The 25,476-nt window shown below is 31.6% G+C and overlaps 1 protein-coding gene and 1 long non-coding RNA gene across 4 annotated transcripts; one reads left to right on the top strand and one right to left on the bottom strand.

Moving 5' to 3' along the window:
* The first annotated feature begins 620 nt into the window (after positions 1 to 620).
* On the top strand, positions 621 to 7,197 carry LOC142627761 (uncharacterized). Its single transcript, XR_012842935.1, has 3 exons — positions 621 to 878; positions 5,456 to 5,526; positions 7,128 to 7,197. It is a non-coding gene; the product is annotated as an uncharacterized LOC142627761 (long non-coding RNA).
* On the bottom strand, positions 1,129 to 24,412 carry LOC142627759 (cytochrome P450 CYP749A22-like). Of its 3 annotated transcripts, none has more exons than XM_075801636.1 (5): positions 24,037 to 24,412; positions 23,512 to 23,738; positions 22,850 to 23,082; positions 22,374 to 22,752; positions 1,129 to 1,874 (listed from the first exon to the last, which is right to left on the bottom strand). In XM_075801636.1, the coding sequence occupies exons 1-5, from the start codon at positions 24,317 to 24,319 to the stop codon at positions 1,446 to 1,448; spliced, it is 1,551 nt and encodes a 516-aa protein (XP_075657751.1). In that variant the 5' UTR covers positions 24,320 to 24,412; the 3' UTR covers positions 1,129 to 1,445. The 3 variants fall into 3 exon arrangements, with proteins under 3 accessions (XP_075657751.1, XP_075657749.1, XP_075657750.1); XM_075801634.1 differs by lacking the exons at positions 22,374 to 22,752; positions 22,850 to 23,082; positions 23,512 to 23,738; positions 24,037 to 24,412 and adding exons at positions 1,976 to 2,354; positions 2,449 to 2,681; positions 3,199 to 3,425; positions 3,625 to 3,926 and having other exon boundaries at positions 1,220 to 1,874; XM_075801635.1 differs by lacking the exon at positions 1,129 to 1,874 and adding an exon at positions 21,623 to 22,272.
* Positions 24,413 to 25,476: the final 1,064 nt, after the last annotated feature.

Below are 25,476 nucleotides of genomic sequence, written 5' to 3'. Positions count from 1 at the left end.
AATATAATGTTTAAATTTCTTATATAAATGGAAAAGTTTTATAACCAGGGAAAAGATAGAAAGGTACAAACAGAAAAACAACAGAAAAGAAGCAACAAAAAAGAAATGAAAGAAATGACAAAAGAGACAGAGGACCACAATCTTTTCCCAAGGCATCCACCAGACAAAAGCAATTTACTTCTAGGCCTGCTGTGTGGATTAATTTAGGCATTGCTGCAACTATTTCTCCTCTTTCATTTCAGATTAATAGAGCCAAAATAGCCGTATGTTTTTTACCCCATTTTAGCATCATCACTAAATTTATATTGCCAAGTTTCACCCCAAGCTTCTTTTTTTCCCCCTCCACCTATATTTGAAAGAGCTATCAAATTCATCTCAAAGGCTTTTGAAACTTTGAGTGGGGAATTCTTGAAATTTGATCAGCCCCTTGCCCCGTGGATATTATTCCTCAATTTCCAAATAAAATCAAACACACTTTATAGCTCTTTGATTTCCTCATACATTGTTAGGACTAACCAGATTAGCAACTGTCAGGCATGGCCTTATGGGCAGAATGGAGTGGAGTGGGAATGGAGCAAAGGTGCTTACCACTGTTGTAACCTTATTTTCTCATATAACCTTATTTTCTCATATAATGGATTATTAGTCACGCGCTCCAGTGGACATAGCCTGCTTAGGCACATTACTGAGCCACGTAAATTCTCTGCATTTATTAATATCTTCTCTCTTCTTTAATCTTTGTGTAAACAGATTATTTCACTACAGGTTTGAAGACTTCTAACCAGACATCATTTTCGCATCCATATACTACACAGAAGCAAGCTCCTTCTCTCGACAGATGCAAGGCACTAAGAATACCTTTCCACACCCAGGACCTGGTACCACATCTTCTTCTCTACTCCCAATAACAATTCACTCCATATTTGCAACATTAGCTGGGGGTCAGTACTCGGTAGAAAAAATGTGTTCACTGTGCTTATTCTTCTTATGTTAGATATTACGTTTTGGTATATCATGATCTTAATTAATGCAAACTTCCGTATGCGTTGGCCTACTTACTCTGATCATCTAATCAAGATCAAGAAAGGATCAAATTAAATTAGAATTAAGCACACATAAGACAACAGATACGACCAAATGGTCCAGTATATATCATATCTTTGAGGTATTTGGAAGCCCTCCATATGCATTTAAGTTACACCAACTAATGATCAACATGTTAATCCTCAAATTGGTCACCCTGGACTTCGATGTTTTCATTAATTTTAGTAGTTCAAAGTTCATTCACTTTTTGTGTAACTCATCAGTTTTAACCTACTCTTCCAAGCAACCAAATTGAAAGCTCAGCAACAGCTAGAATAAAATAAAAACAAGGTACACACATGAATGCATTAATGTATGGATGTACTGTGTACGAGTGCACATATTATTGCCAGTTCTATTCTTCACAGTGAGTGTAGCAGCACTTGAAGTCCATGTTGTGGGCGAACGGTAAGAACCTGCACTGGTGAGTGGACATAGGCTGGGGATAGGGTGAAGGCATAGCGTTGTAGAATCATAGAAAGAGCAATCTTTGTTTCAGTGGTAGCAAAGCTAAAGCCCACGCAGTTTCGGGGTCCCATTCCAAATGGCAAAAAAGCAGCAATGTTGTTGTTAGTAGCTTTGGACACACCTTCTGAGAATCTCTCTGGTTTGAAAAGATGCACATCCTCTCCCCATACTTGAGGGTCATGGTGAACTGCAATATTTGAGATGAGCAACACCAGTTCAGCTGGAAGAGTGAGCTTCCCAAGTCTAGTTTTCCTTTTAACTTTTCTTGCTATTAAAGGTATAGGTGGATATAACCTTAAAGACTCGTTGATGATCATGCCCATCTGCATGGGAAAAAATGTCAAAAATTTAGAATTTGCAATTGAGCTGGATATGTGGTATGTTATTTACGTAAGTAATTAATTTGAGTTTGAGATGGTCTTACAGTCTTGAGCTTTGTGATACCATCTGGATTTGGATTTTGGTGGCCAAATAAATTGAGAACCTCCTTTCTTGCTTCCTCTTGCCAATCAGTGTGGATCGCTAGAAGTAATACAGTCCACGCTAGCAAAGAATTAGTGGTTTCTTGTCCAGCAAAGTAAAATGTCTTGCACTCATCCACTAGATCTTGTATTGACATCTTTGGGCTAGAATTGGCATCATGATAAGCCATTACAAGTAATTGAAGAAAATCATTCCCAAAGCTGCCAACCTCTTCAGTCATTACCTTCTCTTCTTTTTTCTTAATTATCTCTAATATAGAGTTGAATATTTCTTTTTCAAGCCGCTCTGATTCAATTTCATCGCTGGTTTTATAAAATTTACTGTAAAAATAGACAAGAAATCAATTCACTAAGAATATATAATGGGGCCTAGTTCTTTGTTTCTCAATTGTTGGTTTAATGTAAAGGGCTTTACCTGATGCCAGTAAACTTGAGTTTATGAATATTTCTGGACGTTAACAAAGTCAATTTCATCAACATCTGAAAAATGTTCTCCCCTTCTAAGTAACTGCTCCCGAAAGCTGTCCTAGAGATCACTTCTGATGACAATAGCCTAAATTCTTCAAATACCTCAATCTCTTTGCCTTCATGATGTTCCCACCTTTCTAGCATCACCTCTACACTAGTGATCATTGCTGGAATCATATTCTACATACAAAAGTGAACCCCTTGTAACAATTCAGACTAATTTCCAAGATTTTATATATATGTTTTCTTGTATATAATTTATTAATAAGCTTATTATTAAAGTGGACCAAAGAAAGAAAGAACAAGAAAGGTTCTTGGCTTGAATCAATGATATGTGATATGCGTTGATTCAAGCCACTAAGGGGTTCTTAAACATGTGCAAAATGTGAAACATATCTTAACATTGTGTTATGTTCCTCTTAAGATGATCGATTGAACAAGTTTTTCAATGTCAATAATAACTAGTAACACTTTGAGTTCATTTAAAAACAGCTTATTTAGTTGAAATTAAATTTTTTTTTTTGTTGTTTTTTTTACTAAAAGTAATATAGATAAAAGTAAAAGTTAATTGAAGTAATAATGTGAACCATAAATAGTACTAAAGAGCATAAAAAAACTCATAAATAATAGCAAAAATAAGTTAAATAAAAAAATAATAACTTCAAACTCTAATTCCAAACGCAACCTAAGAGCTTACTTTCAGGCTCTCTCCATGGAAGGCAGAATTGGCCAGTTTTCGCATCTTTGCCCATTTTTCACCTTCAGATTTCACAAGCCCATCTCCTAAGAGCTTCTTTACAAAACTTATAGTCGTCTTTGGCTTCGGGAACGCGTTGTCTCTATTATTCAGTATCTCTTTGATAAGCTCTGGTTCTGTTAGGACCATTTGAGCTTCAGGACCGTCCCATTGAAGAAAATTCTTCCCTGGACCAAACCAAGAAAATATAAAATGACCAAATTTAGTAAAATTCAGCTAAAACATAGTTGAAAATATATAGCCTTTATGCTGTGTATTGTGCCTCTGATACTAATAGTAATATGTACTTAAAAAGAGACAGATTTTCATATACTCATAATGAAAATCCTAATTCAACTACTAATTTGCATAAATTTTTTTGGTTACCATATTTGTTGACCCATGAGTGAATATGAGGCTCAATTTTGGAAAGTATGTCATGTGATAAATCCATGGACCTGCTCATGGCTTCTATTTTCATGTTCATAATTTCCTTGGTGCTTCCATTGAAGGACCTGTAGGAAGGACCTTTGATTCCCTGTGAACCCATTAGATACTGCATGCGAATTGGAGTCCAACATAGTTTGAGAAGGACCCTGATGAGAGCTAAGAGAAAGTATAGACACAGAGAACTTGAAACACAGATTACAAGGATTCCAATAGCACCCATTTTTCTTTTTTTCCTCCTCAATGAAACTTTGTGGATATTTATGGCAAATGCTGACAATTACTGTGCAGTTCAAATAGTGTGGGTCCCGCTTAATATACAAATTGAATAAAGGAGAGAAGTAGTGAGACACGGCAGGCAAGAAGAATTGTAGTTCTTTGAACAAAATTGCGTAACACATTTCTCTTTGATTTAAGTTTGTTTGGATTGGTTTCGATTTTGGTATTCAAATTAAGTTTTTCTTTTCGCTTTTCAGTTTGAAATTTTGATCAGGCTTTGATATTTCCTTAATCTAGGTCCTATAAAGAATAAGATGATGAATTCCAAGAGTAGTCATGAGTCAGTTGAATTATATTCTCACGGGTGTTTTCCTATTTGAATTTCTTAAAATTTAACTTTTACCCTCCTGTAGAATTGTCTAGGGTTTTCCCACTATAAAAAAAAAAAAAAAAAGACTCAAACCAAACATTTGAAGGATAGATGGGTTTATTCTCTTTCTTTGGATGTTTTGTATCAAATTATCATCTATGTATTTTGGTTTGGGTAACATTAGGGATTTTCGCTTTTGGGTAACTTTAGGGATTTTCGCTCTTGCTGCTTTTAAATTTGACACTTTACAGTGTAGGATAATGTTTAATTTTTAATTTTTTCTAAGTGGAATTATGGTTTCCTGGATTATTAGCTATGTTTTTGAATTAGGGATTTTTGCTCTTGATTTAAATAGTTAACTTTCACCTTTGCTGCTTTTAAAATCTGAGAGTTTATGGTCTCTGTATTTTGGTTTGGGTAACATTAGGGATTTCCATTCCTGATTTTAATAGTCATCGTTCACCTTTGTTGCCTTTTAAATTTCACAGTTTACAGTGTAAGGATATTTTAAGAGTTTATTTAGAGTGAAATTATGGTTTCCTGGATTATTTGCTGTGTTTTTTAAATAGAAATAAACAAATAATTAACCACGAATACTGTGTTATTGAATATTAAGGGATAATTCCGAAATATGGTTGTATGGTTTACACTTTAATTTGTAGATTCAGATTTTGTTGAATTGTTGAACTACCTTTTGTATGGAAACACGCTTTCACATATTTACAATATCCATACCATTTACAATATTTTCTTTAGCTTCTTCTGTTGTCTCTCTCTCATCTTTCTCTCCTGTATTGTGACAAAGGTTCTAATAGATGGCTTTAGCAAGCTTGGTTTAGAAGGAATGCTTATACTTAATTTTTATAAGGTGAAGTTGTGACTAACTTATATCTGCTGCTTGAGGTACATGGTGCTTTGTATGGAGCTAACTTACTAAAAGCAAGGCATTGAATTTGTGAAGGAGTTTTTAGAGTAAAGTTCAAAACTTAGTTTTTAACTAAGATCCTTGCAAGATTTTTCTTTGAGAGTGCTCTTGAAATTCCAATGTCTCTTTAGTTTCACAAATTTACATAATTTATGGTAATTTTTGATGGATCAAACCTTTCTTTTGTAGTCTCTCTTTCATCTTTCTCTCCTGTAATTTGAAAAAAATTCTGACCCTATCATTTTGTTGAAATATAGGTTTGCTTAGTTCTTTGCCAAGCACAACACTTGGGTAATTTACAAGAAGAGTTGCTGGAACAAATTGATAGGTAAGGACAACCTGATTTTCTCTTTGTCTATCTCATACTTTGTATTAGATTTTGTCCATTAGTGCATTTGTGTTTGAATTGGCTTTGATTTGCATATTTTAGCCAGCTTTCTCTTCAAAAAAATAAATATTTGCATTCAATTGATTCTTATACTGTATTCAACTAACCTGTCAAACTGGTATGTTCTCTTTTAAAAATAATTGTCACCAACCATATTGGGTTTTTTTGATTTGTTCTAACTGCATAAGCTGCTTGCGATTCTCTTTCATTAGTTTATAGCATTAAAAGCTCCACAACAGAAGATTTATCTGTATGGGAACAAAAGAAGAAAAATCAAATGAGTATTCCAAAAATAAAAAAATCAATTCTACTCTTCTTTCTTTTTCTTATTAAAGATACATAATTAGTCATAGCATGAAAGATTTAATATAGTTCCTAGAGCTGTGTATCAGTGTATGCTTCTATGAAAACCTTTCATTTTATACATTGGAATTTGACATTACTGTGTTGTTTTCATTTCGGTGTGATGACAAAGTGAGAGGGAGTGTGAATTTGAGCTACCATGGGTAAAGGGTTTTTTATTTTTTATTTTGTTTCCCCTTTCTTTCTTAAATCTGGGTATGAAATATGATTTGATTTTTTTGTCTCTCTAAATCTGTCTTTCACGATTTAATTTACAATAAGTCTATTAAATTATATTTGCTTTTGTTATGTTTTATAGATTACTACAATTAAAAAAAAACTTGGGATTTCACTATAAAGAAACGGAATGCTTACTAGGTTTCCCATGACTTATTCTCCAACAGGTATAAGTATGTCCCAAATGGGTATTGTTGCGTTTTGCTGTTTGAGTGAAATAATTAATTATTGAATTTGTGTATTTTTTTATACATATTCTGGAGTATTTTCATAAAGAGAAATGATATGTCTACAACATTTTTATAACATTTTTACAACAAATCCTAAGTGGCAGGATGTTACTGGTTGTTATTGTTGGGGCAAAAAAGTAATCTTAGTGTTAGGTTCAAATTTGAACCAATAACAACTAACCACCTATGATTTGTTGTAAAAATGTTGTGGACGTAGCACCTCTTTTTCATAAAACCCAATTTATGGATATGTAAATTTAAATGCTATTTAAGAAGAATAGAAACTAGTTTGTTCCTCTTAATATTCCTCAAGTTTCCTTTTTTCTTTTTTGGTGCTTGATCAGTATTTTTCCCCCTAAAACAGAATTAAATTCTTTCTTTCATAAGAGACACCTAGCGATTTGTTACTGATTTTTGTGGTTGGTTGGAGTACTTGGTAGACCCCATTTGAATTTTTTTTTTTATTAATATGCTTAATTAGTTCTTTTTCCCCCCCTATTTTTTTACACAACTTATTGTATGTCGTCATTTTTGTTAATCCCCCCTATCCTGTATATAATCTGAAAAGAGCAGAAAGTTCTTGATATAACAAGTTCAATGGTCCAGAAACATGGTGCTTACCTATCTTCTTGCCTATTTTTTTTTTTTTTTTTCCTTTACCTCCTTGCTTATTATCATTGAAATCTGGTTCTTTCTTATGCTGATAATCTCTTCTATTTTCCTGTATTGCAGGGACAAGTAAATTAGGAACAATGGGCATTTTGTTCTTTGAAACTTATTTCTCTGCATCTTGCCATCCTATATCTATGGTAAGCTTTTTGTAGCAGGCATTATTCTTTTGATGGACAATTTCTACTTGAGCATAATTTGGTTTTAATGCTCATTTGAGAAATTTTTTAATTTGCAAATTCTATTAAATAGCATACTTGCTGCAAGTATTTTGATCTCTGCTAATTTCTATGTTTTGTGTCATACTATTTTCAATCTTAATGCAATTTTCAATCTTAGGTTGTTTAAGTTAGACTAATAGAACCACAAAAATGCAAGAGTTAGGGAGAGAAAAAAGAAGTAGCTGCTTTGTTTTTGGAAGGGATTGTGTTATTTTTTAGCCTGTTTTGGGTTAAATTTTTGGGCTTTTTAGGTATGAGAGCTACTTATGGGACAATCAATAATGGTATTGGTGTGGTGTTGATGGGTATGATGAGGTCTGAAATGAAGCTGAAGTGCATTGTCCCAGTTGTTATGGCTAGAATGCTTGGCTATGCACATTTTGATTGGTATGCCAATTGATGTAATTGGTGAGGCTGGTGTTAGGAATGTTTATAGATTTTTTTTTTTTTTTTTTGTATTTTTAATTTTATTCAAGTATACTGAATTGTGCATTCAGTTTTTGGGTGGGCTTGCCATTTGGGGTTGGTTTTTAAAGTTAATTGTTGCTAATGCTTCAGTTTCAAACCACCTATTAATTCATTTGCTTAGTTACATCTTGATTCAATTTGCATAAGTAGTTTACATTTGTTCTAGAGTTCACTTTTGGCGTTGACTCCACTAATTCTAAGTTCTGACTCTGTCCATTGCGTTTGGATCTAGCATGCAGTTAACAATTTGAAGTTTTTTTTACTTAGATGAACTTGGCTCATTGGTGTGGTAAGCTTGAGATATTAACATGGGAAACCAACAAAGTAATTGTCATTGGAAATTGAAGAGTGAAAAAACAAATTGTTTTCAATGTGCTGTGAGTTAAGGCTATGTTTTATCTCTATAAACCCAAAACTTATCATTTAAAAAAAAAATCACCCCAACATAAAAGGGCTTTAGGCTGTGGTTAATTTTCTTTGGGTTGGTGCCTGTGTGTTTTCAACGACATATGATGCTCACTATGTGCTTGGTATTTTGTTTCTAGATGGACACCATTGTAACATATGATTTATATTTTTTAAATTCTATAAAAGATAATTGGAGTTGATTTTGAATGGAGTGATATTGCATTTTATAGATAGCATTCCTGAAAGTAGGACAAATGAGGGGCTGTACAACATGCCGTTGACGAATTTTGAATTTTAATGTATTGTTAGATAGCTGGGGTCATTATTAAACTTTGTAAAAAAAAATTTTCTTGACCAATTAATTATTTCTAAGTAACATGGTAATCTAAATGGACTCAAGCATCCATAGTTGATGCCAAAATTTTAGGACTCAAGCTTGGTTGTTGTTGTTAAGTGTATCTAATACCTTAACGTGAGTATGGGATGTGTACTGATTTCAGAAAAGGAATGTCTCTGGTTCAAGATTTTCTTTGACTATATTATGTATGAGTACGTGAATATCTTACTATTATTCGTGCATAAAGATGCATATATATATATGTGCAACCATGACTGTGCCTACAAAAGGTATAGTTGCTTTAAAATTGGCAGAACTAAATCTGTACTCAAAATGTTTGAAGTAAAAAATAGGTAAAGTTTGTTCAACAGTTCAGTTTAACATTAGCTCTGCAGAGTGCATATTTTTCTACAATTACTGTGGAGATTGCATGAACCTGGATCTTCCATGTAAGTGGACTTTACATCATGTGTGTCCCCTGTAATTAATGGTCCATGTCAGGTAGCAAAACTTATTGCAGCTGATAATGTCTCTGTTCTGCAAAATTTAATGGTATGACTCAAGTACTTTGGTGGACTACTGCTTAGACATAACCTGAACTGGACCTAAAACTCAATAACAGAAAAGATTCTCTTTGGTTTTATTTTACAAAATGGTGAGCCTGGCAGATTAACCCATTTTCCAAATATTCAGAGGTTGAGAAAGTAATTATTTTAGTTAAGGGATGTTATTCTCCACGTCTTTCTTATGTCTTTTGAAAAGGTAGTTATATGGAGTGGCTTAGGTGTATCTTTTGTTCTTTTAGGTGGTTGATGAACTGGGATGATGTTCCATTTCATTTCTTATCATTCTAATGATTTTTTCTGTCCTTAATTTTATTAATTTCTTTCTTCTCTTTATTGGCATGGTCCCTGAAGTTAGGATCTTATGTTTTATCAGGTTGAATGCTTCTTCGCAGAACTATCAGATATTGATATATGGAGAACCTGAAGGCAGATGTCTTTCATTTATTAGAAATTGAAATTTTTACATTTATTAGATATATGAGATGTTAAGGATTGGAATTCTATTTTAATTTTAATTTAATTTAATTGATATTTTACATTTACTAATGTAATATTTCCTATGAAGAATAGGAATTCGTAAGATTGAAATCCTATTGTACAATTAAAGAGAAAGAAGCAAAGAATTGTTTAAATCTTCATACGCAAAGATATAGTCTGGAAGGCACAGAGAGACAGGTTGCATACCCATTACCCCATAATCGATAAAGTTATTGTTTTGGTTATTGTCTTCTTTTTCTTTTTCGTTTTCAAATCTGGGGATTGAAATTGAATATGATTTAGGTTTGAATTTTTTGGTTGGATTGGTTTAGATTCAGATTTAGTTATTTGAGTTAGATTTGGTTTTGACTGATTGTTTATGAAATTCATTGCAATTAGTATTTGTTTTTTTTTTGAAAATTGAGATTGCTATGTTTTTTATATTGAAAGCACGGATCAGCTTTGCAATGCCTAAGATAGTAAATATATAGCCAATTTTGTCTTTATTATGTAACGTATATCACACAAATAAAGGTGGGTGTTCTTCTAGGAAAAAAAGGTTAATAGTATTGCATTTCGATTGCCTTTTTTTTGAGACATTGTTTGCCTATTTTAAAAGGCATAAGCTCTTATATTACATTACTATTTGTTGAAACATGTTGCTTATATTGTAGTTGTCTTTCTCTAATTTTTACGTAGGATAGACCAAGGTTATACAATGGTTGATTGCAAAACGGAATTTATTGCTTCATATAATAGAAATTAGGTTATTTATTTGCGCAAAAACAAAGGACGAGCCGTTCCTTCTGGAGCTTATCAGGCATGTGTATATCTGTCAGTTTTTTCTAAGATTGGTGGATGAATGATATTTGCCTAGATGTATTTTTCCAGATTATTTTGATACTTGGCTATTGTGGTTATAGTCCAAATAGTGCAATTGGTAGAGCAAAGACCAGGCATTATTAAAAACTGCTTGGGTTTAAAAAGGGCTGGTGCTTATGGTTATCCCCTAGCATTGAACTTTGTCATAAATTGAGGGAAAAAAATCAATAATCTAGAATGTTAAAGTTAATTTTGAGTTAGATGATTTTGATTATTCCAAAATGTGGTTTATTATGTCACAACAACGCAAGCAATGCCTTTAGACAAGTTGTCGTTTCTCAATGTTGATGAGCTTGAGCTTTTACAATAGTATGTTGATCTTGATATTCATATTAAAGCTAATAAGGACAATGTAATCGTTACTATCATGTAAGCTTCTTGAAGATCAATAACTATATTCTTTCAAACCACAACCTTCAAAAAAACCTTGAACCAAATCTGCACTGGTTATAACTTATAAGATTTCAAATATTATTTTTTCTAAATCATGTGTTGATGCCAAGTTTGTCATTTTCAAAACAAGTGTCTTTTTTTTTTCATGCCCTATGTTTACTCCCATAATCAAAGAAGTGTATAAACGGAATTTTGAGTTCTTTGAATTGTGTGTCCTAATTAAGAGATACTTTAGTTCACAAGTATTTCCTGTTGAGATTATTTATATACACATTGATTTTTAAGTTTATAATGTTTACATACTAGGTTTAATTCTTTAGTGCATGTATGAATTTAGTTAGTTTGAAAGTAATTGACTAATATTAGCTGATTACTGGCAATGCTAAAAATAATTTCAAAGAATTCTAGATTGGGTTCCCCTTTAGAACAATTGTCATTGGTGGCAAATTAGTTGATGATGTCTCTCATCTCCTTAAATTAGATTCAGTACAGACGGAGTGGGGAAGCGAGGGAAAGTCTATTTGTTTTTTATTTATTATTGTTTTAATTTTTTGGTTTCCTCCTTTCTATTTGGTGTGTGTTTTTTTTTATATATTAAAAAAAAAAAGTAGCATTAGAACTGTGTAATTATTGTTGCATGAAAATATGTGATTTTATTTAGGCTGTATTTTTATTTGCAAGTATGTAGAGTTGAATGCAAGAAATTCCAACAAATTGCTTTGTAATATATACGCACCACAAAATTAAGTTTAGTCCCTTGCAAAAAATGGTTTCTTGCAGCTATTATTTTATTTTGTGTATGTTTGCCGAAATTATTATTATTTTTTTAAAATTTAGTTGAGGACATTGTAATATATAACTTTAGATTTTGTGAGAATTGTTCCATATTTTTCATCAAAAATCTTATTACTGGTTTTGTTTATTTATTGATTGATTGGTTCTAACTCTGTCCATTGTAATTAACAATTTGAAGTTGTTTTACTTAAATGAGCTTGGATCACACAAGTATTGGTGTGATAAGCTTCACATATTAGCGTGGAAACCAAAAGAGCAATTGTCACTGGAGAATGAAGAGTAAAAAAAACAGAATGTTTTCAAAGTATGTGCCGTGAATTAAGGTTATGTTTTGTCTCTATAAACCCAAGGCTTATTAAAAGAAAAAAAAAAAACCAACATAAAAAACCTTTAGTTTGTGGTTAGTTTGCTTGATATATATCTATATATATATATATATATATATATATATATATATATCATGTACTTAATATTTTGTTTCTAGATGAAAACTATTGTAACATATGAAGGGAATGATATTTTGTATTGTATTTTATAGATAGAATTATTGCAAGTATAGGACAAATAAGGGGTTGTACAACATGCATTTGACGAATTTTATGTTGTGTTGATTGTTTTCTATTACATAAAATGATTCTGCGCATTGCGTAGGTTAAACGCTAGTATATATAATAGGTGAAACAGAGAGAAACTTTAATTACAATTTTAAATTAGAATCCTAATTTTACACCATATTTCAAGATTCATATAGTTTAATTTGTCAAAATTAAAGTGAATCAATTATAATTCGGATGTTTTTTTTTTCACCTGCATATTTCAAGGTTCAAATGCCACTTTAATAACTATTGACAGTCTGCAGTTCAAATAGTGTGGGGCCCGCATAATATAAAAATGGAATAAATGGGAGAAATGGTGAGACACGGCGGTTAAGAAGAATTTTCTTCTTGGAACGAAATTAAAGAAGACACGGCTGTAGGCTGGCAAGTGGCAAGGGGCATTTTTCTGCTTTAAACAAAATTGACCTCTCAAAGTCTTAACACATTTTTGTCCGTTTGTCCGTTTTACTTTTTATTTATCAAATCTTATTTTATCATCTATTTTAACTCACTCTATTAATATCAAACTTAATTTCTTTCTCGTTACCAATATTAAAGAGAAGAAAAGATGAAAAATTGTCAAAGGAATTATTAAAAAGATAACATTATTGTATTTTTTTTTATTCATAGTTATTTTTAAGAAATAAATTAAAATCAATATGATGTTAATTCTTGTTTTTGATACATGTATATTGTAGCACTAATGGATGAGAATATAGTTACAAGTGAGACTTAATATTTTGCTCCAAAAGATTATTTTGACTTAAATGAACCATTTTAAGAATGTATTATAATTTGTTCTTCAAAAAAAGAAGGTATTATAATTTTATTTTATTAGTGATTTACATTTTATTTATAATAGAATATGGTGTTTATTTTTTAAACTCTTGTTTTAATATAGGACCAAAATTAATATGATGTTAATTTTTATTTCTAATACATGTATATTATAGCACTAATGGATGAGAATGTAGTTACAAGTGAGACTCACTTCTTCATTCTAAAAAATTGTTTTGACTTAAATGAACCACTTCAAGAATGTATTATAATTTTATTTATTTGTAAATTCACATTCCATTTATTATAGAATATGATGTTTATATTTTAAACTCTTGTTTTAATAGAGCACCAATGGATGATAATGTAAACACAAGTGAGATTCATCAATTTGTTCTAGTGAATTTTTTTGACTTAAATAAATTGTCTCAAGGAATTATTATTTTCATTTTATTTGTAATATGTAATTCATATTATATGATGTTGATTTTTTTTATAAAAATTTTTGTTTTAATATAGCACAAGTTGATGATGATTTGATTGCAAGTGAAATTCATGGAAGTGTTTCAAAGAATTGTGTTGAATTTCCAAATGATGGAAAAAATAATAATACTTATGGAGAAGAAATACTTGATTGGAATGAATGTCCAATAGATGAAATGGGTTATTAAACAATATGAAGATATAAGTTCAATAGAAAATGAGTTGGAGCCTTTTGTTGGTCAATGTTTTCCTAGTGAAGAAGAAGCTTTCATTTTCTATAAAAATTATGCAAATTGATAAAATTTTACAATTCGAAAATGTTGTATTGAGAAAAAAAAAAGGAGAAATAGTAAGATGTGATTTCCTTTGTTATTGACAAGGTAAACAACCATTAAAAATAGTGGATCCATCTAAGGAACAATGAAATAGGAAGTCTTTAAAATGTGAATGTTAAGCTCATCTAAGTATCATTTTATGAAAGACATTTGATATTTTTCATCGAGAATGGCACGTCACTAAGTTTGTTATAGATCATAATCAGGATTTTTTCTCCTCTTTGGAAGTGCGATTTCTTCAAGCCAATCAAGTTATCACTATAGATGATGAAAAACACGTTTTCTTATTGAAAGAAGATGGACTCTCAGTTAGAGAGGTAATGAGTGTTATGGAACTTGAGAGGCATTTGAAACATGGACAACTTCCATTTTTTTCAAAGGGATATTCATAATCTTTATGTGAAAATGAGAAGGAAGAATGCAAAGAATGATGCCATGGATCTCCTACAATTTTGCAAAGTTGCTAAAGAAGATAACTCTAGGTTTCAATATGCATTTACAATTGATGAAGAAAATAGGTTGGAGCATAATTTTTTATCACCTACTAATTGTTTTGATTGGTACCAAAAATAGGGAGATGTAATTTTTTTTTTTTATACTATTTATAAGGTGAATGCTTATGATATGCCTTTTGGTATTTTTGTTAGTGTCAATAATCATGGAAAGACAATTATCTTTGGTTGTGCACTTCTTCAAAATGAAATAACAAGTGTCTTTCGATGGTTAATGAATGTACATTCTTTGTCTTATAAATTTTTACAAATATTTTTAAAATTTAATTTGATTAATTAGTAGAATAATAACGTTTATCCTTTGAAATATTTTCATTCTTTAGTAAATTTGTATTTAATTAGCAGACTTTTACATGCTTAATGAAGAATCAACCCAAGGAAATTTTGATGGACCAAAATCCATGGATTACAGAGGCAATATCAAAAGAATTGCCGGCTACAAAACATGTTTTTTGTATATGGCATATTACTGCTAAATTTAGCAGTTGGTTTACATCAATTCTTCCTAATCAATATTCAAATTGGTGCATGGACTTCTATAAGTTAGAGTCATGTGAAGAGTTTGACAATCAATGGCTTCAAGTTATGACAAAATATGACATGCTCTCTAACAAACATGTAATTGGTTTATATCAAATTAAGCACTTTTGGGCACCATGTTACCTTTGTGGGCATTTTTTTGGAGGAATGACAACAACCGAAAGATTGGAAAGTATAAATGCATTTATTAAACGGTTTGTTAGTTCTCACAGAAACTTAATCCAACTCATCAAACAAACCGTTTTGTTTGTTAATATTTGTAGTCTTCATGTGTCATACAAAAGTTTTTAAATTATTTTACTATTTGGAGTTTTTGGTTGATCTTGGCATTGAAGATATTGAGCAAACATAATCACATGATATGATGTTGGAGACATATGAAGGTTCTTCTTTAAGATCAATGTCACCATTAGAAGACTAAGCACATAATGTTTTGACGCCCTATGCTTTCAAGATTTTTCAAGAGGAGTTTGGGAGAGCAACACAATATTTGGTGCTTCAAGAAAACAGTATTGAATTTTTGCTACAATATTATAAAAATGAAACTAGTCAAAGGCACTTATTATGGGATGGTAAGATGACTAATTGTAGTTGCAAGAATTTTGAATTTTGGGGTATATTTTGACGTCACATACTAGTGTATTCTTCCATAAAGATTGCTACCAAATTCCATCATTGTATTTACCACCACGTTGGTGTTGTGAAGCATCATTAAGTAAAAGAAATTGCTAGTATTGGATGATGAAAATTTAGTGGAGAAGGAAAATATGGTTGATGCTAATGTTAATGATATGATTGATGGAAATTACTTCATAAATTGTCCTCTGCTCTCAAAGACAAAAGGTCACCCGAAGCTAAAAAGAATGAAAGGTGGAAGAGAATTAGGAAAGAAAAAGAAGTCTTGTGGCCTTTGCAAGCATGTTAGCCATAACATCCCAACATATCTGGAGAAAGATAATTGTCTTTCCTCAAATGGTGAGAAAAAAAGAAAAAGAAAAATGTACCTTAAGTGAAATGGGATTGAATCCATATTTTGTTTGAAATGTTAGGCATAAACTCTTGAGCTTGTAAAAGAAAAAAGCTATGACAATATTGTGTTTGTTAATTTTGACAATATTATGTCATTGGACTAAAATGCTTCTTCATGACAATATAGTGCCTTTGTTAATTTTGACACTTCTCTTGTCTTGTCTTTTTTTTTTTTTTGTTGGTTTTATATTTCCAATTTAACAATATTATGCCAGTGAATATTCACATTATCATTTTCAATATTATGTCATTGTACTAAAATGCTTCTTCCTACTTTTATTTATTTATTTATGAATTTACCTAAATTTTTATAAGGGATTCAATTTAAGACTTGAGATCCCTCTACTACGCTTGTGAATTTATGTTCTTTTATTCTTCCTTATTTTTTTGGTTACAAATCTTCGTCTTCTTTTTTCATTTTTTAATTTCTTGTTGAATCTTCCTCTCTTTTTCTCATTGGTTTTCAGGATTAGGTGTTCAAAATTTTATTTTAAAGGGTTCAAAAAAATATTTTAAAATTTATATTTAGTTTTTACTTTTTCTTTAGGGCAAGAGGTTCATTTGAACCAAGGTTTTGAATTCTATCCAGGATTAGCTATTGGAACGGGAAATTACTAAATTGGTCTATATTGGTGCATCGTTTTAGAATAATAATAATAATAATAATAATAATAATAATAATAGAAGGTTATTACTTTCTTTTTTGGCTCAAATAAAGTTATTTACTTATTGAACTAAAATTTTAAAATGATTATCTAATGATTTATTTATTTAAAAGAAAAATTCTAATGAGTGGTAGTTTTGTAAATAAGAAAGAATGTGGCATTATTTGTAAAGAAAGCATATTCCTAGAAATTTCCTACGTCATTTCCCATGTAAATATCATCCCTTTTTTTTACTCTCTCTCTCTCTCTCTCTCTCTCTCTCTCTCTCTCTCTCTCTCTCTCTCTCTCTCTCTCTCTCTCTCTCTCTCTCTCTCTCTCTCTCTCTCTCTCTCAGAAACTTATCTAGTACCCTTCTCATCCTTTTTCCAAAGAAAAATAAACAAAGCAGATGAATGCTTTGTTTATTTTGCTTTAAAATTCTTTCAGAATAATATTTTCAACAATTTATCATGTTTGTTTCATTGTAAAATTTGATCAAATTTAAAAATATTTTCCATTGACTGTTATCATTTTTGTAAAATTTTCTATAATGTTTTATGAAAAAAGAAACTTGGTAAAATATTTTACAAAAAAAATATAGTAGCTTTCTGCCCCTTTCCCTCCTCCCCCATATGGCGGCTAGGTTGCCGCTTTAGAGGTTGGAGCAACCAATGGCGCTTGAGAGGCACAAGTTTTGGTGGTTTGTGCTTGAAAAGTTTTATACTATACCAAACACTTAAAAAAATTGAAAATATATTCTAGAAAATTAAACAAAGTGGAATTGTAGGCCCATGGATTTCAATATATACTGGTGACTTGACCCCCCCTCCTTCTAGTCTATTCTAAAACTATTATGATATTTTTACTTAATTAAGCCATTAACGTTCTAATGTCAATTCTGGTTAGCTCAACTAATATAGTCTCTTGTAGTCGAATAAAAAAATTTGGAGTTTAAACCTTGGCTACACCAAAAATCAATGTATTTGATAATAAAGAGAAATCATTTTGGAGTTGACCACATAAGTTAAAATTCTATAATAAGGCCATTAATCAATTTCTTCATATTAACTTGGTACCATGATGGCTCTAGTTGGAGCATGGCTTGAATGACATGTTGGTAAAAGTAGGAGCTAGTTCAATACAATTTGAGATTTATGATGATAGCTTTAATGACATCTCTTTTGTATATAATTAGTAAATTTGCATTATGGAAAATTACAAACTTTATTTATTGTATTTGGGTATTGTTAGAATCTTAGGGCCTTTTTGGTTTTTTTTTCATCACTCTTCACTCTTCACTCAATTTTGGTCACTCATCATTACTCACTCATCACTCATCGTTTAAAATTCCTTAATTTCCTTAACACCACCGTTTGGCACATATTTTCACTTTTCATCACTCAATTTTTTTTTTCTTTTTGTGGGACCCATACTTGAGCAATTGGTTAGAAACTGCTGTTACGCTACCTGCCTCACCCTCATTTCCTACCATTTTCTTCACTACTCATTTCATTTTGACACCACCACAGTCACAGTTTAACACAAAAACTCCATTCACAGTTTAACCAAAGACTCCATACACCACAGTTAACACAAAAACTCCATTCACAGTTTAACCAAAGACTCCATACACCATAGTCACAAAAACTCCATTCACAAAAACTCCATAAACCACCAAATAAAAAAAAAAACCTGTTGCTGTGGATGTTGTTTCCAATCGTTCACAAATCGAATTGTTTCCAATCACAAAAAAAAAAAATCTTGTTCCTAAACTCCATTCATAGATCGAATCGTTTCCAACGGAGATCCACCGTTGCTGTGGATGCCGATTTCGACGCTCCGCTAGATTGAAGAATGAGTACGATAGCAGCGATGAGGAGAACGAGCGCGTGGTGAAGCTTTTTGGAGTGTGATCGAAGATCGATGCCAATGATCTCTCGGCTTTTCTAGTAAATATATTGGTGAGTATGAGCTTTTCGGCGTTGGAACGGTGAAGGACAAAGAGAGATGGGTCGGTGTGGGTCAGCGTGTGAGTGATCGGTGGGAGAAGAACCAAAAAGAAAGAATAGATCATTGGCATGTGAGTGGTCGGTGAGTATGAGCTTTTTGCTCTGAAGAAGAACAGATAAAGAAGAAGAAAGAAAGAAAGAGAAGTGGAGAAGAAAGAAAAAAAGAAAAAGAAAAGAAAGAGAGAATGACCGGTGGGAGAGAGAAGGGAAAGTTGACATGACAAGACTAGTGGGACCTAGTATGTAGTTTTAATTACAGAAATGCCATTGAAAACAGAGTTATGGAAATTAAAAACACCTAAAATGTGTTTTCAGTTTCCATAACTCATCACTAAAAAATCAGAGTAATGAGTGATGGAAATAAAAACTAGAAACAAAATCCATACAGCCTTCTCAGTCATGGGTTTTACCATTTTTGAGTTATGAGTTATAGAAATAGAGTTAGGAGTTATGAAAACAGAAAATCCAAACAGCCCCTTATTTTCCATTTCATAATGTAGCTAATCCAATTCATCTAAGTAGGATTTTATCCAATTTAATTTTGGAAAAAATAAAATCCTTTTACAAAAACAACCATAACAAGTATTGCGAGTAGAATCTTGTGAGCGAAAGATTCTTGAGACAATTATTTTTATTTTTACTTATTTCATTATCTTCAAACTTTTTTTTTACTAGTTGCTAACTCATGCGATGCATGAAAACACTATTCACTTTGGAAAAATAAATCTAACAATGAGTAAATTGACATTCTAAAAAAAAAATTAATTGAAATTAATCCAAACAAATAATTAATGAACAAAAATATAGCTTTTAATAAGAAAACAAAAAATCACATGAACCTAAATAAAAAGCATTTAAGGTGAAGAATTAAAATCAACCTACTGAGATGCAAATACCAAAAACACCAAGACTTAAAATTTCAAAATTTATAGAATCTCCAAATTCTACTTCAGAACCAAACCAAATTCAACAAATTTATATATAACATACCAAATAAAAATTTATCTTTTCCTTAGCTGGAAGACATAGGTTGCATCTTTATCTGCCATGTACAAAATAAAAAAATAATTAGTAGAAATTTCAACTCAAAAACCAAACCCACGATTATCAACGTGAATCTCTTTTTTTCAACGTTAGTTTTTTTTTTTTTGAGTCTTATCATAATTTTTGTTTTTATATAAATTATTAACGTTTGAGTTTAAGTTTAAGTTTAAGTGAAACTTGTTAGAGAGATAGTGTTTCACTCATTGTTAAGTTTTGATTAAACAAAAATAATTTTATTTTAAAAAAATGATAATGATGAGTTTGAGTTTAAGTTGGACTTATTAGAGAGATAGAGTTTCACTCTGGTTAAATTTGAACTAAAAATAATAATTTTATTTAAATAAAATGATAATTTTATTTAAATATTGTGCTAAAGTGGAAAAAAGATAGAGTTTGACTTATTGTTAAGTTTTGATTAAACACAAATAATTTTATTTAAAAAAAAATGATAATGATGAGTTTGAGTTTAAGTTAGACTTATTAGAGAAATAGAGTTTTACTCATGCTTAAATTTGAACTAAAAATAATAATTTTATTTAAATAAAATAATAATTTTATTTAAATATTGTGTTGATGTAGAAAATTGTGAGAACTTCTGAGGTTTCGGTTTTATATATATGTATAGATTTGCTGTGAGATTTCGTCTAAATTTTCTATTATATATTTTTTATATTGCTAATGACAAAATTTTCAAGTGATCAATTGATTCTATCCTATTTGAGATTTAATTAATTTTTATATTATGTGATCAAGCCCAATTAGTGTTGAAGTCCGAACCTTTCTAATCCCAACTTTAACAAAAGAAATATGCTTCATTCTCAGACCTATTCCGATCTATCCTTAATCTTGATTCAGCCCATTCTGTGGCTCCATTTTCTGTCATCCTGTGGAGTTTTTGGCAGCGACCAAACAAAATTCTAGAGAATCAATGCTCATGGAATCTTGGTATTTTAGTGGCAAAAGCTAAGGAACTTTTAACAAGAAAGTTCCCAAGATCGTCCATAACAGAGGTCCTGTAGGTTGGTCTCCGCCTCCATTTCGTAGCTATAAGGCTAACTTTGGTGCAGCAATGTTTTTCTACTACTTTGCAGGCTGGTCTAGGAGTGGTGAGTCGTGATTATGATGGGAATATTGTTGAAGTTTATTCCTTCATGCTCTTGTGGAGTCTGTACTTGTGGTTCTATGGCTGCTCATGCATAATACCAAGAAGAGTGCACTATGAATTTCCTCATGAGTCTGAATCATACTTTTGCTTCAGTTAAGAGTTCAAATTCTGTTAATGGAACCTTTTCCCTCACTGAACACGGTATTTTCTCTTGTTACACAAGAAGAAAGGCAAAGAAGGGTTGGGTCTAACTCTATTGCTACTGAAACTACTGCTGCTCTTTTCTCCAAAGGTTCTAATGTTCCAAGCAAAGACAATTATTCTAACAAGCCTAATGCAAAGAAGGATAGGCCAATTTGTTCACATTGTGGTGTTATTGGACATGTAGTAGACAAGTGCTACAAGATCCACGGCTATCCTCCTGGATATAAGACCAAGGGAAAACGGTTATTCAGCAAACAAAGTTTCATTCACTCCAGCCAATTCTGCGGACTGTATGGAAGAGCTAACCATAGTGGTACTCGCTTCCATCTCAGTGTCAACGATTTATGTCCATGCTTGAATCTCATAACTTGGGATCACAGCAGCCCAACTTGGAGCCAACTCTTGGGACTCATCAAGCAGCCAAGTATGGGGGTCTGTAAATTTTACAGCAAACCAAATATAAACAGCTTTCTTCTATTGGCAAATTGACACACTATTCTGCTTATTCTTCTAATGTTATACATTACGTTTTGGTATATCATGATCTTAATTAATGCAAACTTCCGTATGCATTGGCTACTTAATCTGACCATCTAATCAAGATCAAGAAAGGATCAAATTTAATTAGAATTAAGCACACATAAGACAACAGTTATGACCAAATGGTCCAGTTCATATCATATCTTGAGGTATTCCATATGCATTTAATTTACACCAACTAATGATCAACATGTTAATCCTCAAATTGGCCACTCTGGACTTCGATGGTTTTATTAATTTTAGTAGTTCACTGTTCATTCACTTTTTGTGTAATTCATCAGTTTTCACTTACTCTTCCAGGCATCCAAATTGAAAGCTCAGCAACAGCTAGAATAAAAAAAAGGTACACACACGAATGCATTAATGTATGGATGTTCTGTGCACAAGTGCGCATATTATTGCCAGTTCTAGTCTTCACAGTGAGTGTAGCAGCACTTGAAGTCCATGTTGTGGGCGAAGGGTAAGAACCTGCAATGGTGAGTGGACATAGGCTGGGGATAGGGTGAAGGCATAGCGTTGTAGAATCATAGAAAGAGCAATCTTTGTTTCAGTGGTAGCAAAGCTAAAGCCCACACAGTTTCGGGGTCCCATTCCAAATGGCAAAAAAGCAGCAATGTTGTTGTTAGTAGCTTTGGACACACCTTCTGAGAATCTCTCTGGTTTGAAAAGATGCACATCCTCTCCCCATACTTGAGGGTCATGGTGAACTGCAATATTTGGGATGAGCAACACCAGTTCAGCTGGAAGAGTGAGCTTCCCAAGTCTAGTTTTCCTTTCAACTTTTCTTGCTATTAAAAGTATAGGTGGATATAACCTTAAAGACTCATTGATGATCATGCCCATCTGCATGGGAAAAAATGTCAAAAATTTAGAATTTGCAATTGAGCTGGATATGTGGTATGTTATTTACATAAGTAATTAATTTGAGTTTGAGATGGTCTTACAGTCTTGAGCTTCGTGATACCATCTGGATTTGGATTTTGGTGGCCAAATAAATTGAGAACCTCCTTTCTTGCTTCCTCTTGCCAATCAGTGTGGATCGCTAGAAGTAATACAGTCCACGTTAGCAAAGAATTAGTGGTTTCTTGTCCAGCAAAGTAAAATGTCTTGCACTCATCCACTAGATCTTGTATTGACATCTTTGGGCTAGAATTGGCATCATGATAAGCCATTACAAGTAATTGAAGAAAATCATTCCCAAAGCTGCCAACCTCTTCAGTCATTACCTTCTCTTCTTTTTTCTTAATTATCCCTAATATAGAGTTGAATATTTCTTTTTCAAGCCGCTCTGATTCAATTTCATCGCTGGTTTTATAAAATTTACTGTAAAAATAGACAAGAAATCAATTCACTAAAAATATATAATGGGGACTAGTTCTTTGTTTCTCAATTGTTGGTTTAACGTATAAGGACTTCTTACCTGATGCCAGGAAACTTGAGTTTATGAGTATTTCTGGATGCTAACAAAGTCAATTTCATCAACATCTGAAAAATGTTCTCCCCTTCTAAGTAACTGCTCCCAAAAGCTGTCCTAGAGATCACTTCTGATGACAATAGCCTAAATTCTTCAAATACCTCAATCTCTTTGCCTTCATGATGTTTCCACCTTTGTAGCATCACCTCCACACTAGTGATCATTGCTGGAATCATATTCTACACACAAAAGTGAACCCCTTGTAACAATTCAGACTAATTTCTAAGATTTTATATCTATGTTTTTTGTATATAATTTATTAATAAGCTTATTTTTCATTGAGTATTAAAGTGGACCAAACAAAGAAAGAACAAGAAAGGTTCTTGATTAGGCTTGAATCAATGATAATTGATATGCCTTGATTCAAGCCACTAAGTGGTTCTTAAACATGTGCAAAATGTGAAACATATCTTAACATTGTGTTTAGTTCCTCTTGAGATAATTGATTGAACAAGATTTTCAATGCCAATAATAAATAGTTTATTTAGCTGAAATTGAAAATATTTTGCTAAAATACCGTGAAATCCATAAATAGTACTAAAAAGTACCATGAAACTTATAAATAGTGGCAAAATTACTCTAATCCCAAACGCAACCTAAGAGCTTACTTTCAGGTTCTCTGCATTGAAGGCAGAATTGGCCAGTTTTCGCATCTTTGCCCATTTTTCACCCTCAGATGTCACAACCCCATCTCCTAAGATCTTCTTTATAAAACCTTCAGCCATCTTTGGCTTCGGGAACGCGTTGTCTCTATTATTCAGTATCTCTTTGATAAGCTCTGGTTCTGTTAGGACCAACTGAGCTTGAGGACCGTTCCATTGAAGAAAATTCTTCCCTGGACCAAACCAAAAAAAAGGCAAGAAAATATAAAATGACCAAATTTAGTAAAATTCAGCTAAAACATAGTTGAAAATATATATAGTCTTTATGCTGTGCATTGTGCCTCTGATACTAATAGTAATATGTACTCATAATACTCATAATATGTACTTAAATAAAGGGACAGATTTTCATATGCTCATAATAAAAATAAAAAAAATTTGACAAAGCCATTAGCCATACTTCAAATTGAGTAAGAAAAACAACACAAAATCCTAATTCAACTACTAATTTGCATAAATTCTTTTGGTTACCATATTTGTTGAGCCATGAGTGAATATGAGGCAGAATTTTGGACATTATGTCATGTGATAAATCCATAGGCCTGCTCATGGCTTCTTTTTTCATGTTTAAAATTTCCTTGGTGCTTCCATGGAAGGACTTGTAGGAAGGACCTTTGATTCCCTGTGAACCCATTAGATACTGCATGCGAATTGGAGTCCAACATAGTTTGAGAAGGACCCTGATGAGAGCTAAGAGAAAGTATAGACACACAGAGCTTGAAACACAGATTACTAGGATTCTAATAGCACCCATTTTTCTTTCTATCCTTTTCAACGAAACTTTGTGGATGATATTTAAGCTTCAAATAGTGTGGGTCCCGATTAATATAAAAATTGAATAAACGGCAGAAATAGGGCACGGCAGGCATGCAGAATTTTTCTTTTTGGAACAAAATTCTCTCTTAACACATTACTCTCTATTTTATTTTTTATTTACCACCAAATATTATTTTACCAATATTTTCCTATTCATTTTCTCTCACTTTACCAATATCAAACTCAATTTCTTCTCCTTTACCAATATCAAAGAAAACAAGAGATGAAGAAATGTCAATGAAGGATTGAAGAATTATTAAACAAGGTACCACTATTGTATTTTTTTTATTCATAGTTATTTTTAAAAAACAAATTAAAATTAATATGATGTTAATTTTTATTTTTGATGCATGTATATTGTAGCACCAGTAGATGGGAATATAGTTGCAAGTGAGACTCAATACTTTATTCCAAAAGATTGTTTTGACTTAAATGAACCACTTCAAGAATGCATTATTATTTTATTTTATTTGTGATTTACATTTCATTTATCATAGAATATGATGTTTATTTTTTAAACTTTTTTTTTAATATAGGACCAAAATTAATATGATGTTATTTTTTATTTCTAATACATGTATATTATAGCACCAATGGATGGGACTGTAGTTGCAAGTGAGACTCACTTCTTTATTCTAATTAATTGTTTTGACTTAAATGAACCCTTTCAAGAAGGTATTATAATTTTATTTATTTGTAAATTTACATTCCATTTATCATAGAATATGATGTTTATATTTTAAACTCTTGTTTTAATATAGCACCAATGGATGATAATGTAGATGCAAGTGAGACTCATCAATTTGTTCCAATGAATTGTTTTGACTTAAATAAATTGTCTCAAGAAGGATTTATTATTTTCATTTTATTTGTAATATATAATTCATATTTATGGTGTTGATTGTTTTTTTTTTTTAAATTTTTTTTAATATAGCACAAGTTGATGATGATTTGATTGCAAGTCAGATTCATGGAAGTGTTTCAAAGAATTGTGTTGAATTTCCAAATGATGGAAAAAATAATAATACTTATGGAGAGGAAATAATTGATTGGAATGAATATCCAATAGATGAAATGGGGTTATTAAACAAAATG

The sequence above is a fragment of the Castanea sativa genome, chromosome 3, assembly GCF_040712315.1.
Source record: "Castanea sativa cultivar Marrone di Chiusa Pesio chromosome 3, ASM4071231v1".
NCBI lineage: Eukaryota > Viridiplantae > Streptophyta > Magnoliopsida > Fagales > Fagaceae > Castanea > Castanea sativa.
This window is presented reverse-complemented; position numbering and strand designations above follow the sequence as displayed.